Genomic DNA, 15,942 nt, shown 5'->3' with positions numbered 1-15,942 from the left:
TCCGTTCCTCATAAAGGTTTGTCTAAAATGCTATTTTTGTTCTTTCAGGTGTTTTATGCGGCTAGAGATGCCCAGGTCTCGGTCGCCCTCTTCCTCCAGTTACTTGGCTTCTTCTCTTCGCCTCCTCCCTTAGCCTGGGATTTCTATCTGAGTAAATGCCAAGGGCTCGTTGATGTGCCGTTCAAAGGAAAAAATGTTGTAAATGGCGATTTAAACATCATTCCAAGACAGAAGCCAGGGCTTATAGAACAATCCAGCTATAATTCCCAGGGCGACCCTCGCAAGAAACAGAAGAAACCTCTAGGAGTGGGATATTCAGTGAGGTATCTCAATTTTGTAACGTTCACAGAAGAATTTAGGAGTTTATAGATGCTTATCTACAATCAACCAAATTCTTCTTTGGCTAAAAATTAGTGACGTAACATAATTCTGACCTAGAATTAGGCTTTATTGCTCGCTTTCAGTCTAAGCTACCTCAAGCGTGCCTCCACCCATGGCATATTTATGCAGTTGTCTACTTAAGCCCTTAGTGACCACCAATACGACTTAAAACTGACAAGTGAATAGCCCCCTACCCCCCCCCCCCCCCATGGCTGAAAATGCCACCGCTGACTTTATATAGATAACATGCTGCATCAGTCTCTCGGTGTTGGCACAGACCATGGCCATTTAACCCCTAGGATGCTGCTGTCAATGACTACAGCATCTAGATAGTTGAGTGTGGGGTCTCCCTCTTTGAACATTGTGCACTCCTGATGGTAGCCAAAAAAAATGGTCTTTGAGTTTGCTGGCTAGAGTGACCGGTTCAGAAGCTAGCATTTTTTTGGTGGGGTGTTTTTTTTTTTTTATAAATACAGTGGAACCTCGCTTAACAAGTAACCCACTTAACGAGAATTTCGCTTAACAAGCAAAGCATTCTGTAAATTTGTAATTCTATTTAAGAGAAAGCTTTGCTGTACGAGCGAAATTTTCACCGCACACACTTTGGTTCCGTACGTCCACCGCGCTCTGACCCGCACTTGCAGTCCACACAAACACACATGTACGCGCGCGTGCGCACACACACAGTATTATGCTCACCTTACGTTCCACCGCCGGTCTCATGGTTCTTGTAGTTCCTGGGTACATAGCGACGTCCTCACGGCGAACTACAAGATCCAGGAGGCCGGCGATGGAACGGAAGGTAAGGTGAGCATATAACATATAGTGTACCTTTTTCGTTTCATCACCGGCCTCCTGGGTCCTGTAGTTCGCCGCTCTGCTCCACTCCAGGCTGTGCATCGGCATACATAGCGACGAGGGAGGAACTTCCTGTCACCGCTACTGAAAGGCAGCGCGCTGGCCAATCGGAGACAAGCGGCTCTGCCTTTGACGTCAGCGCTCTGGCCGGGAAGTTCCTCCCTCGTCGTTATGGTAACCCAATACACAGCCCGGCCCCGTACCATAGAACAGCAAGTCCCAGGAAACCGGCGATGGAATGAAAGGTAAGGTGAGCATAGTGGGGTGTGTGTACACAACAGGGCACCAGCATGAGTTATATAACAAGTTGTGGAAGGAATTGTCTGCATTGCAATGATTTCCTATGGGAAATCTTGCTTTGCTGAATTAACTTGGCTAACAAGCACAGTCCCAGAACGGATTGTTCTCATTAACCAAGGTTCCACTGTAAAGCTTTATCTAGTGTAATACCAGACTTTTAAAGATTGCAACTGCAATCTGTCACCATGCAATAGGATAGTTGCACACTAGTCACAATGTATAGGGGAATAATGAAAAGCAGAACTGCTATGGGAATGCTAGACTGAAAAATACAATGGACCATCTGAAAAAAGTGAAACATGAAAATGATATAACTGCTATGAATAATAGGAATGAGATGTTTAGCAATTGTATTAAATAAGACACATGTATAGCTTGGTCCTTTGCTTCCCATACAGAGCAAGTTTTTTTTTTTTTTAACTGCAGGTGAGGTTACATGTAGGTCAGGGACCCCAAAAATAGAGATTACCTTGGTATTTGGTTTTGGGGCTTCTTTGCATTGATCAATACAATGTCTAAATATCTCTCATTCCTATTATAGCAGTTATGCACATACCATTTTCATGTTTTTCACTTTTTTTTTTCAGATAGTCCATTGTATTTTTCAGTCTAGTATTCCCATAGCAGTTCTGCTTTTTCATTATTCCCCTATACATTGTGACTGGTGTGCAACTCTTTCTTATTTAGTTGTATATTTTTGAGTCTTGCACCTTGTTCACACCATAGTGTTCCAGACGTCCATTCTTTAATCTGTCACTGTGCAGTCTGTCCTAGATTTCAGGATAAACAAAGATGGCCAGCACTAAATGTGCACTTCAGCACTAAAAATTCCAAACTGTACTTATTAAAATTTGAGATTTTTGGCAAAACAAATTGCAATTTCTTGAGCTACCCCGCCACATCATGGCAAATCTTTGGGGCAGTCCTACTCTAAAATATTTTTTATATAAAATGTGCCATGCGGCCCCACATGTGAAAAGTAGAACTGCCTATGGCAGCACTTGGTGCTTTGCAATCCTGTACCCATGACTGAATCATGGCTGTGGGCGGGACAGGCCCAAGCACATGCTGCTGGAAGTAAATAGCCTGTGGACAGGGCCTGATGGCTGAATGTGAACAGCCACAAATTGCCAAAATCAAGACAGGTGGCATATAACCCAAATTGGGGTGCACGGCAAGGTGGGGGGGGGGGGGGGGGGTCAGCCACCGACCAGAACTAAGAACAGTTCTACTTTCTTCGGCGCTCCATTGGGAGACCCAGACGATTGGGTGTATAGCACTGCCTCCGGAGGCCACACAAAGCATTACACTAAAAAGTGTAAGGCCCGTCCCCTTCTGGCTATACACCCCCAGTGGAATCACTGGCTCACCAGTTTTCTGCTTTGTGCGAAGGAGGTCAGACATCCACGCATAGCTCCACTGTTTAGTCAGCAGTAGCTGCTGACTCTATCGGATGGAAGAAAAGAGGGCCCATATAGGGCCCCCAGCATGCTCCCTTCTCACCCCACTTGCGGTTTGTAAGGTTGAGGTACCCATTGCGGGTACGGAGGCTGGAGCCCACATGCTGCTTTCCTTCCCCATCCCCCTGAGGGGCTCTGTGGAAGTGGGATCTTACCGGCCCCCAAACCCTGAGGCCGAGCTCCATCCACAGACCCAGAGACCCTGCTGGAGGAGCTGAGTACAGTCAGGGACAAGGCCCTGCAACGTTCAGGTACTGTGTCCCCGCACAGACAGGCCACGCACACTCCAGGCTTGCTGGGTGTGCTAGTGCGCCGGGGGCACTAGCGCTGCGCGCTCGGGTTAGAGTCACTGCAGCTTAGCTGAGTGATTTTATGCCTTGGGAACTACCGCGCCGGCCGCTCCGGGAGCGGCGGCGCCGCTGGGACTTGTAGTGCGCCGGGGACTCGCGCTGCCCGCGCTTTTACGGCGGCAGCGCTCATAAATCTAGTCCCCGGCTTTTGCGGCCTAGCTCTGCTTCGTTCCCGCCCCTACCCTGTCAATCAGGGAAAGGGAGAGACGCTGTTCTATAGCCAGCGCCGAGGGCTGGAGTCTTATTTACATACTCCAGCCCTCTCACTGGGCACAGTGGGGACGCAAGTTTCCCGCTCTTGGTCTCAACACGCCCAGGGCCCGCCCCTCTCCACAGGACGCCGGCAGCCATTCCTGCATGCAGTCTGGCTGGAGAACGGACACAGGCTCTGGGGGACTCAGACAAGGGACTCTGGCGACCACACACCCGCGTTTATGCGGGCGGTAAGCTGCACATAAGTGCTGGCCCCACTAGTGCCACAGTGTTATTTGGTGCATTTTTTCCCTGTACCATATATATTTATATTGCACTGTACAGTCGCTTCTTGGCTTATACCCTACATTGCTCTGAGGAGACAACAACATGTCATCCGCAAAACGCAAGGGTGCCAAGGCACAGGCGGTATGCACTGCTTGTGCCGCATGTGGGGCTAATCTACCGGCAGGTTCCAATGACCCCCATTGTGTGCAATGTTCAATCCCTGTGCCACTTCGGCAGCCAGAGTCTATGGTAGTAGTGGCCCAGGCAGAGACGCCTGTGAACCCTGCCCCGGTGACGGGGACAGAATTTGCAGTTTTTGCTGATAAGATGTCTGTGACTATGACAAAAATCCTGGAAACCTTGCAGTCCAGGCCAGTTTCTCAGACCATGGACACTGCTGTGTCTATGCTCCCCGGTCCCCCTCAGTTGGAACTAATCCGTACTTCAAGGGGGTCCCAGGCATCACAGGCTGAAGACTCTGACTCGGATGACAGTCCCAGGCAGCCTAAGCGGGCTCGCTGGGAAAGACCCTCGCCGTCATCACACTGGTCAGGGTCTCAGCGAGACGAGGCTCTGTATGAGGAGACAGAGGTGGGTGATCAGGAATCTAATCCTGACACCGCTCTCAATCTAGATACCCTTGATGGTGACGCTATGGTAAATGACCTTATAGCGGCCATCAATAGACTGTTGGATATTTCTCCCCCAGCCCCTTCAGCAGAGGAGGCAGCTGCACAGCAGGAGAAGTTCCATTTCCGGTATCCTAAGCGTAAATTGAGTACTTTTCTGGACCACTCTGACTTCAGAGAATCAGTCCAGAAACATCATGCTTATCCAGATAAGCGTTTCTCCAAACGTCTTAAGGATACACGTTATCCCTTTCCCCCTGACGTGGTCAAACGCTGGACCCAGTGTCCAAAGGTGGACCCCCCAATCTCCAGGCTTGCGGCTAGATCCATAGTTGCAGTGGAGGATGGGGCTTCACTTAAAGATGCCAATGACAGACAGATGGACCTTTTGGTTAAAGTCTGTCTATGAAGCTATCGGCGCGTCGTTTGCTCCAGCATTCGCGGCCGTGTGGGCACTCCAAGCTATTTCAGCTGGCCTGGCACAGGTGGACTCTATCATACGTCCAGCAGTGCCGCGAGTAGCGTCCCTAACCTCGCAAATGTCTGCGTTTGCGACTTACGCTATCAACGCTGTCCTGGACTCTACGAGCCGTACCTCAATGGCGTCTGCCAACTCTGTGTGGTTTTGCGCAGAGCCTTGTGGTTAAAGGAATGGAAAGCAGATTCTGCTTCCAAGAAATGTTTAACTAGCTTGCCACTATCTGGAGACTGTTTGGTGAGCAATTGGCTGAGATCATTAAACAGTCCAAGGGTAAGGACTCCTCCTTACCCCAGCCCAGATCGAGCAAACCTCAACAGAGGAAGTGGCAGTCGAGGTTTCGGTCCTTTCGAGGCTCCAGCAAGACCCAATTCTCCTCGTCCAAAGGGACTCGGAAGGAGCAAAGGAGCTCAGATTCCTGGCGGGCTCATTCACGCCCCAAGAAAGCAACCGGAGGAACCGCTTCCAAGGCGGCTGCCTCATGACTTTCGGCCTCATCCCTCCGCATCCTCGGTCGGTGGCAGGCTCTCCCGCTTTTGCGACATTTGGCTGCCACAGGTCAAAGACCGGTGGGTAGCAGACATTTTGTCTCACGGGTACAGGATAGAATTCAGTTCTCATCCTCCGCCTCGGTTCTTCAGAACCTCCCCACATCCCGACCGAGCAAATGCCCTTCTGCAGGCGGTGTGCTCACTAAGAGCAGAAGGAGTGGTGATCCCTGTTCCTCTGCAGGAACAAGGACAAGGTTTTTACTCCAATCTCTTCGTGGTTCCAAAAAAGGACGGCTCGTTCCGTCCTGTTCTGGACCTAAAGCTGCTCAACAAGCATGTGAACGCCAGGCGGTTCCGGATGGAATCCCTCCGCTCCGTCATTGCCTCAATGTCTCAAGGAGATTTCCTTGCATCAATAGACATCAAAGATGCTTATCTCCACGTGCCGATTGCTACAGAGCACCAACGTTTTTTACGTTTCGTGATAGGAGACGACCATCTCCAGTTCGTAGCTCTGCCATTTGGTCTGGCGACAGCCCCACGGGTTTTCACCAAGGTCATGGCGGCAGTGGTAGCAGTCTTGCATTCTCAGGGACATTCGGTGATTCCTTACTTAGACGATCTACTTGTCAAAGCACCCTCTCAAGAGGCATGCCAACACAGCCTGAATGTTGCGCTGGAGACTCTCCAGACTTTCGGGTGGATCAACTTTTCAAAGTCAAACCTGGCACCGACTCAATCACTAACGTATCTTGGCATGGAGTTTCATACTCTCTCAGCGATAGTGAAGCTTCCGCTGGACAAGCAGCGGTCACTACAGACAGGGGTGCAGTCTCTCCTTCAGGGTCAGTCGCACCCCTTAAGGCGCCTCATGCACTTCCTAGGGAAGATGGTGGCAGCAATGGAGGCAGTCCCGTTCGCGCAGTTTCATCTGCGCCCACTTCAATGGGACATTCTCCGCCAATGGGACGGGAAGACAACTTCCCTAGACAGGACAGTCTCCCTTTCTCAGATGACCAAGGACTGTCTGCAATGGTGGCTTCTTCCCACCTCATTATCACAGGGAAGATCATTCCTGCCCCCATCCTGGGCAGTGGTCACGACAGACGCGAGTCTGTCAGGGTGGGGAGCAGTTTTTCTCCACCACAGGGCTCAAGGGACGTGGACTCAGCAGGAGTCCACCCTTCAGATCAATGTTCTGGAAATCAGGGCAGTGTATCTTGCCCTATTAGCCTTCCAGCAGTGGCTGGAAGGAAAGCAGATCCGAATTCAGTCGGACAACTCCACAGCGGTGGCATACATCAACCACCAAGGAGGGACACGCAGTCGGCAAGCCTTCTAGGAAGTCAGGCGGATTCTGATGTGGGTGGAGGAAAGAGCATCCACCATATCCGCAGTTCACATCCCGGGCGTAGAAAACTGGGAAGCAGACTTCCTCAGTCGCCAGGGCATGGACGCAGGGGAATGGTCCCTTCACCCGGACGTGTTTCAGGAAATCTGCCGCCGCTGGGGGGTGCAGGACGTCAACCTAATGGCGTCTCGGCACAACAACAAGGTCCCGACCTTCATAGCGCGGTCTCGCGATCAAAGAGCTCTAGCGGCAGACGCCTTAGTGCAAGATTGGTCGCAGTTCCGGCTCCCTTATGTGTTTCCACCTCTGGCACTCTTGCCCAGAGTGTTACGCAAGATCAGATCCGATTGCGGCCGCGTCATACTCGTCGCCCCAGACTGGCCGAGGAGGTCGTGGTACCCGGATCTGTGGCATCTCACGGTCGGCCAACCGTGGGCACTACCAGACCGACCAGACTTACTGTCCCAAGGGCCGTTTTTCCATCGGAATTCTGCGGCCCTGAACCTGACTGTGTGGCCATTGAGTCCTGGATCCTAGCGTCTTCAGGATTATCCCAAGGGGTCGTTGCCACCATGAGACAGGCTAGGAAGCCCACGTCTGCTAAGATCTACCACAGAACGTGGAAGATATTCTTATCCTGGTGCTCTGCACAAGGAGTATCCCCCTGGCCATTCGCGTTACCTGTCTTTCTTTCCTTCCTGCAATCTGGGTTGGAAAAGGGCTTGTCGCTCGGCTCCCTTAAAGGGCAAGTCTCGGCACTATCCGTGTTTGTTTTTTCAGAAGCGTCTAGCGCGACTTTCTAAGGTGCGCACGTTCCTGCAGGGGGTGTGTCATATCGTACCTCCGTACAGGAGGCCGTTAGATCCGTGGGATCTAAACAAGGTCCTTGTTGCTCTCCAGAAGCCGCCTTTCGAGCCCCTGAGGGATGTGTCACTTTCTCGACTCTCACAGAAAGTGGCATTTCTGGTAGCGGTCACGTCTCTTCGGAGAGTGTCTGAACTAGCAGCGCTGTCATCCAAAGCTCCTTTCCTGGTGTTCCACCAGGACAAGGTAGTGCTGCGCCCCATTCAGGAGTTTCTCCCTAAGGTGGTATCCTCTTTTCATCTTAATCAGGATATCTCCTTGCCTTCCTTTTATCCGCATGCAGTTCATCGGTATGAAAAGGATCTACATTTGTTAGATCTGGTGAGAGCACTCAGAATCTACATTTCCCGCACGGCGCCCCTGCGCCGCTCGGATGCACTCTTTGTCCTTGTCGCTGGTAAGCGCAAAGGGTCGCAGGCTTCAAAAGCCACCCTGGCTCGATGGATCAAAGAACCAATTCTTGAAGCCTACCGTTCTGCTGGGCTTCCGGTTCCATCAGGGCTGAAGGCCCATTCTGCCAGAGCCGTGGGTGCGTCCTGGGCATTACGACACCAGACTACGGCTCAACAGGTGTGCCAGGCAGCTACCTGGTCGAGTCTGCACACTTTCACCAAACATTATCAGGTGCATACCTATGCTTCGGCGGACGCCAGCCTAGGTAGAAGAGTCCTGCAGGCGGCAGTTGCCTCCCCGTAGGGGAGGGCTGTCTTTGCAGCTCTAACATGAGGTATTTCTTTACCCACCCAGGGACAGCTTTTGGACGTCCCAATCGTCTGGGTCTCCCAATGGAGCGCCGAAGAAGGGAATTTTGTTACTTACCGTAAATTCCTTTTCTTCTAGCTCCTATTGGGAGACCCAGCACCCGCCCTGTTGTCCTTCGGGATTTTTGGTTGTTTTTCGGGTACACATGTTGTTCATGTTGAACGGTTTTCAGTTCTCCGACGTTACTTCGGAGTGAATTTGTTTAAACCAGTTATTGGCTTTCCTCATTCTTGCTTTTGCACTAAAACTGGTGAGCCAGTGATCCCACTGGGGGTGTATAGCCAGAAGGGGAGGGGCCTTACACTTTTTAGTGTAATGCTTTGTGTGGCCTCCGGAGGCAGTAGCTATACACCCAATCGTCTGGGTCTCCCAATGGAGCGCCGAAGAAAGAAAAAAAAAAAAAAAAAAAACACATTTGGTAACTAATTTTCAATGGGGTGAAAGAGGGGCTCTGAGGAAGTGGGATCTTACCGGCCCCAAAGCCCTGAGGCCGGGCTCCATCCACAGACCCATTGAACCTGCTGGATACGGAGCTGGGTACCGTTCAGGGACATGGCCCTGCACCATTCAGGTACTCTGTGTCCCCGTACACACAGGCACAGCACACTCCAGACTTGCTGGGTGTGCTAGTGCGCCGGGGACAGTAAAGGGTTACAGTCACTGCAGCCTAGCTGAGTGACTTTATGTATGGGGAACTACCGCGCCGGACGCTCCGGGAGCGGCGGCGCGGCTGGGACTTGTAGTGCGCCGGGGACTTAGCGCCGACCGCGCTTTTACGGCGGCGGCGCTTATAAATCCAGTCCCCGGCTTTTGCGGCCTAGCTCCGCTTCGTTCCCGCCCCCACCCTGTCAATCAGGGTAGGGGAGAGACGCTGTACACTCAGCAGCGCCGAGGGCTGGAGCCTTATTTACATGCTCCAGCCCTCTCACTGGACACTGTGGGACGCCGGTTTCCCGCTCTGACTTGGGGGCACGCCCACGGCCCGCCCCTACTCACACGAGCTGGAGAAGGACGCCGGCAGCCATTCCTGCAGTCCGAGCTGAGAGATCGGACTCTGGGCAACCAGGCACAGGACTAGGGCGACCACACACCCGCTTACAGGCGGGCGGTAAGCGGCACCTGAAGTGCTGACCCCACTAAATACCGCAGTTGTCCATTTGTATTTTTATGCTTACACTGCATAGGTCGCTATTTTTGGCTATATGCCCTCTTAGATGGCGACACATCAGCAGCAGGAAAGCAGGGGTGCTAAGGCACAGGCTTTCTATGCTGCTTGTATTGCATGTACTGAAGTGTTCATGTGTATTTATGCTTGTATGCTATACACTGCACTGTACGGTCGCTAGTCTGGGCTATTTTCGCCTAGAATGACTAGACTACAGCAGCAGAAAAGCAGGGGTGCTGAGGCACAGGTTTTTTCTATGCTGCTTGTATTGCAGGGTTTGCAGTGTTCATTTGTACTTATGCTTGTATGCTATACATTGCACTGTATGGTCGATATTCTGGGCTATATTCCCCTAGATGGCTAGTCTACAGCAGCAGAAAAGCAGGGGTGCCAAGGCACAGGCTTTCTATGCTGCTTGTATTGCATGTGCTGCAGTGTTCATTGTACTTTATGCTTGTATGCTATACATTGCATTGTACGGTCGCCATTCTTGGCTCTATGTCCTAGATGGCTAGTCGGCAGCAGCATATAAACAACACAGGCTTTCGATGCTGTTTTTACTGCATGTGATACTGTTCCACGGCACTGAACCCCATTGTGTGCAATGCTCCCCTGGAGCACTTGGTCAGCCGGGGTCTCTACTAGACGTGGCCAAAGGAACCACCTGTCAACCCTGTCCAAGGACAGGGATGGAGTTGCAATGGGATAGAGACTTGCAGTCCGGACAGGCCATGGGCAATCTGGATCATTGCTCCCTGGCCACCCTCATTGGGAATAAAATCGGTGCTCCGGGGGGGGGGGGGGGGGTGGGTCCCAGGAGGCTCTCTGTATGATGAGGCAGACGTAGCTCATCAGGACTTTGATCCTGACAACGCTCTAAATCCGGATACACCGGATGGTGACGCCATAAGGAATGATCCTATAGCGTCCATCAATGGAATGTTGGATCTTTCTCCCTCAGCTCCCCCAGCGGAGGAGTCAGCTTCACAGCAGGAGAAGTCCCATTTCAGTAGCTCAAACGTATATTGAGTATTTTTCTGGCCACGCTGACTTCAGAGAAGCAGTCCAGGATCACCACGCTTACCAGATAAGCGTTTTCTCCAAACGTATTAAGGATACACGTTATCCTTTTCCCCTGACGTGGTCAAGCGCGGGACCCAGGGTCCAAAGGTGGATTCTCCAATCTCCAGGCTTGCGGCTAGAGCTATAGTTGCAGTGGAGATGGGACTTCACTTAAAGATGCCAGACAGATTTCAACCAGAGTCCATGAGGCTATCGGCGTGTCGGTTGCTCCGGCATTTACAGCCGTATGGGCACCCTAAGCTTTTCAGCTGTTCTTGCACAGCTGGTCTTGAGCATATGTACATTTGTGCCGCAGGGGCGTCCGTAACCTCGCAATGTCTGCATTGCGACTTACCCTATTAATGCTGTCCTGGAAGGACAGTCGAGGTTTTGGTCCTTCCCAAGCTCGGGCAGGTCCCAATTGTCCTCGTCCAAAAGAGCTGAAAAGCCTCAGAGGGGCTCAGTTTCCGGGGGCTCAATCACGCCCAAGGAAGGCAGCCGGAGGAACCGCTACCAAGGCGGTCTCCTCATGACTCTCAGCTCTCTCATCTCTCCGCATCCGCGGTTGATGGCAGACTCGCTCGCCTTTGGCGACATTTAGCTGCCACAGGTCACAGACCGGTGGGTGAGGGACATTGTGCCCACGTGCACAGGACAGAGTTCTGTTCTCGTCCTCCGACTCGATTCTTCAGAACGTCCCCCACCTCCCCACCGAGCCGATGCTCTTCTGCAGGCAGAAGGAGTGGTAATCCCTGTTCCTCTTCAGGAACAAGACACGGTTTTCCTCCAATCTGGTTGTGGTGCCAAAAAAGGATGGCTCTTTCCGTTCCGTTCTGGACCTAAAACTACTCAACAAGCACGTGGAGGCCAGGCGGTTCCGGATGAAACCCTCCGCTCCGTCATTGCCTCAATGTCTCAAGGATATTTCCTAGCATCAATAGACATCAAAGATGGTTATCTCCACGTGCCGATTGCTACAGACCACCAATGTTTTCTACGTTTCGTGATGGGAGACGACCATCTTCAGTTCGTAGCTCTGCCATTCCGTCTGGCGACAGCCCCACGGGTGTTCACCAAGGTCATGGCGGCAGTGGTAGCAGTCTTGCACTCACAGGGACACTCTGTGATCCCTTACTTGGACGATCTACTTGTCAAGGCACCCTCTCAAGAGGCATGCCAACTCAGCCTGAATGTTGCGCTGGAGACTCTCCAGACGTTCGGGTGGATCATCGACTTCTCAAAGTCAAACCTGTCACCGACCCAATCACTAACGTATCTTGGCATGGAGTTTCATACCCTCTCAGCGCTAGTGAAGCTTCCGCTGGACAAGCAGCGGTCACTACAGACTGGGGTGCAGACTCTCCGTCAAGGTCAGTCGCACTCCTTAAGACGCCTCATGCACTTCCTCGGAAAGATGGTGGCGGCAATGGAGGCGGTTCCGTTTGCGCAGTTTCATCTGCGTCCTCTTATTGGGACATTCTCCGCCAATGGGACGGGAAGTCAACATCCCTGAACAGGAAAGTATCCTTTTCACAGAAGGACTCTCTGCAATGGTGGCTTCTTCCCACCTCATTATCACAGGGAAGATCCTTCCTACCACCGTCTTGGGCGGTAGTCACGACAGACGCGAGTCTGTCAGGGTGGGGAGCAGTTTTTCTCCACCACAGGGCTCAGGGTACGTGGACTCAGCAGGAGTCCACCCTTCAGATCCATGTTCTGGAAATCAGAGCAGTGTATCTTGCCCTACTAGCCTTCCAGCAGTGGCTGGAAGGAAAGCAGATCCGAATTCAGTCGGACAACTCCACAGCGGTGGCATACATCAATCACCAAGGAGGGACACGCAGTCGGCAAGCCTTCCAGGAAGTCCGGCGGATTCTGATGTGGGTGGAAGCCACGGCCTCCACCGTATCCGCAGTTCACATCCCCGGCGTAGAAAACTGGGAAGCAGACTTCCTCAGCCGCCAGGGCATGGACGCAGGGGAATGGTCCCTTCACCCGGACGTGTTTCAGGAAATCTGTAGCCGCTGGGGAAGGCCGGACGTCGACCTAATGGCGTCCAGGCACAACAACAAGGTCCCAACCTTCATAGCACGGTCTCGCGATCACAGAGCTCTGGCGGCAGACGCCTTAGTGCAAGATTGGTCGCAGTTCCGGCTCCCTTATGTGTTTCCACCTCTGGCACTCTTGCCCAGAGTGCTACGCAAGATCAGATCCGACTGCAGCCGCGTCATACTCGTCGCCCCAGACTGGCCAAGGAGGGCGTGGTATCCGGATCTGTGGCATCTCACGGTCGGCCAACCGTCGGCACTACCAGACCGACCAGACTTACTGTCCCAAGGGCCGTTTTTCCATCGGAATTCTGCGGCCCTGAACCTGACTGTGTGGCCATTGAGTCCTGGATCCTAGGGTCTTCAGGATTATCCCAAGGGGTCGTTGCCACCATGAGACAGGCTAGGAAGCCCACGTCCGCTAAGATCTACCACAGAACGTGGAGGATATTCTTATCCTGGTGCTCTGCTCAGGGAGTGTCTCCCTGGCCTTTTGCATTGCCTACCTTTCTTTCTTTCCTGCTATCTGGGTTAGAAAAAGGTTTGTCGCTCGGCTCCCTTAACCCCTTCACCCCCGGCCACTAAAACACCCTAATGACCGGGCCATTTTTTGCAATTCTGACCAGTGTCACTTTGACAGGTTATAACTCTGGAACGCTTCAACGGATCCTGGCGATTCTGAGATTGTTTTTTCGTGACATATTGTGCTTCATGTCAGTGGTAAATTTAGGCCGATATTTTTTGCGTTTATTTGTGAAAATTTAGGAAATTTGGCGAAAATTTTGAAAATTTCGCAATTTTCAAACTTTGAAAATTTATGCCCATAAATCTGTGAGATATGTCACACAAAATAGTTACTAAATAACATTTCCCACTTGTGTACTTTACATCAGCGCAATTTTCGAAACAAATTTTTTTTCCGTTAGGAAGTTAGAAGGGGTCAAAGGTCATCAGCAAATTCTCATTTTTCCAACAAAATTTACAAAATAATTTTTTTAGGGACCACATTACATTTGAGGTGACTTTGAGAGGCCTAGGTGACAGAAAATACCCAAAAGTGACCCCATTCTAAAAACTACACCCCTCACACTGCTCAAAACCACATCCAATAAGTTTATTAACCCTTTAGGTGCTTCACAGGAACCAAAGCAATGTGGAAGGAAAAAATGAAAATTTTACTTTTTAACACAAAAATGTTACTTTAGCCATAAAATTTTCATTTTTACAAGGGAGAAAAGAGAAAGTACACCATACAATTTATTGTGCATGTTCTCCTGAGTACGCTGATACCCCATATGTGGTAAAAATCAATTGTTTGGGCGCACGGCAGAGCTCGGAAGGGAAGGAGCGCCATTTGAATTTTTGAACGCAAAATTAGCTGCACTCATTAGCAGACGCCATGTCGGGTTTGAAGACCCCCTGAGGTGCCTAACCAATGGAGCTTCCCCACAAGTGACCCCATTTTGGAAACTAGAGCCCTCAAATAATTGTTCTAGATGTTTGATGAGCACTTTGAACACCTGGGGGCTTCACAGAAGTTTATAGCGTTGAGCCGTGAAAAGAAAAAAAATTTTTTTTACAACAAAACGGTTGCTTCAACTAGGTAGCTTTTTTTTTCACAAGGGTAACAGGAAAAAATGCACCATAAAATGTATTGTGCATTTTCTCCTGAATACGCAGATACCTCATATGTGGTGGAAATCAAATCTTTGGACACACGGCAGTGCTCGGAAGGCAAGGAGCGCCATTTGAATTTTTGAATGCAAAATTAGCTGCACTCATTAGCGGACGCCATGTGGGGTATGAAGACCCCCTGAGGTGCCTAAACAATGGAGCTCCCCCACAAGTCACCCCATTTTGGAAACTAGAGCCCTCAAATAATTTTTCTAGATGTTTGGTGAGCACTTTGAACACTTGGGGGCTTCACAGAAGTTTATAGCGTTGAGCCGTGAAAAGAAAAAAAATTTTTTTTACCACAAAACGGTTGCTTCAACTAGGTAGCTTTTTTTTTCACAAGGGTAACAGGAAAAAATGCACCATAAAATGTATTGTGCATTTTCTCCTGAGTACGCAGATACCTCATATGTGGTGGAAAGTAATTGTTTGGGCGCATGGCGGGGCTCAGAAGAGAAGGAGCGCCATTTGACAGCAAAATTGGTTGGAATCATTAGCGGACGCCATGTCACGTTTGGAGACCCCCTATGGTGCCTAAACAATGGAGCTCCCCCACAAGTCACCCCATTTTGGAAACTAGAGCCCTCAAATAATTTTTCTAGATGTTTGATGTGCACTTTGAACACCTGGGGGCTTCACAGAAGTTTATAGCGTTGAGCCGTGAAAAGAAATTTTTTTTTTTTTTACCACAAAACGGTTGCTTCAACTAGGTAGCTTTTTTTTTCACAAGGGTAACAGGAAAAAATGCACCATAAAATGTATTGTGCATTTTCTCCTGAGTACGCAGATACCTCATATGTGGTGGAAATAAATTGTTTGAGCGCATGGCGGGGCTCAGAAGAGAAGGAGCGCCATTTGACTTTTCAAACGCACAGACGCAGTGCACTGATCGGCCGCTGCAGGACGCACGGTCGGATGCGATAAAAAAAAGCGTCGGGGATACGTAAAAAAAAAAAAGTCACGCCAAAAATTGACCATGGATGCAGATCCGTTATGTGCATCCCTGATCAGCGCTTGGTGGGACGCACGGACGGATGCGATACAAAAAGCGTCGCAAATATGGAAAAAAGTCACGCCAAAAATTGACCATGGATGCCGATCCGTTATGTGCATCCCTGATCAGCGCTTGGCGGGACGCACGGATGGATGTGATACAAAAAGCGTCGGGGATACGGAAAAAAAAGTCACGCCAAAAATTGAGCAGGGATGCCGATCCGTTATCTGCATCCCTGTTCAGCGCTTGGCGGGACGCACGGACGGATGCGATACAAAAAGCGTCGGGGATACGGAAAAAAAAAAAAGTCACGCCAAAAATTGAGCAGGGATGCCGATCCGTTATCTGCATCCCTGATCAGCGCTTGGCGGGACGCACGGACAGATGAGGTGTAAAAATGGACAGGGGATACGGAAAAAAAAAAAAGTTATACTCACAGTACCCAGAGGACTAGCAGGAGGATCACTGACCAGAAGAGCTGCAGAGGAACAGATGGCAGAGAGATGGACAGCTTTACAGGAGCAGCAGGCAGATCAGCAGAATGCCCAGGAAGGACCCAGCGATGGACGCAGATGTGATCAGGCCGGTGAAGACA

The 15,942-nt window shown here is 50.8% G+C and overlaps 1 protein-coding gene across 1 annotated transcript in view; it reads left to right on the top strand.

Moving 5' to 3' along the window:
* EXD2 (exonuclease 3'-5' domain containing 2) overlaps positions 1-15,942 on the top strand; it is a 51,322-nt gene that overhangs the window by 14,951 nt on the left and 20,429 nt on the right. Inside the window, exon 5 of the mRNA XM_075329553.1 lies at positions 49-323. Within this exon, the coding sequence (XP_075185668.1) occupies positions 49-323 (275 nt within the window). The remainder of the gene's footprint in view (positions 1-48; positions 324-15,942) is intronic.

This window comes from Anomaloglossus baeobatrachus, chromosome 12 (genome assembly GCF_048569485.1).
Source record: "Anomaloglossus baeobatrachus isolate aAnoBae1 chromosome 12, aAnoBae1.hap1, whole genome shotgun sequence".
NCBI classification, from domain to species: Eukaryota; Metazoa; Chordata; class Amphibia; order Anura; family Aromobatidae; genus Anomaloglossus; species Anomaloglossus baeobatrachus.
The sequence above is the reverse complement of the archived record's forward strand: the minus strand, read 5'-3'. Positions and strand labels throughout refer to the sequence as shown.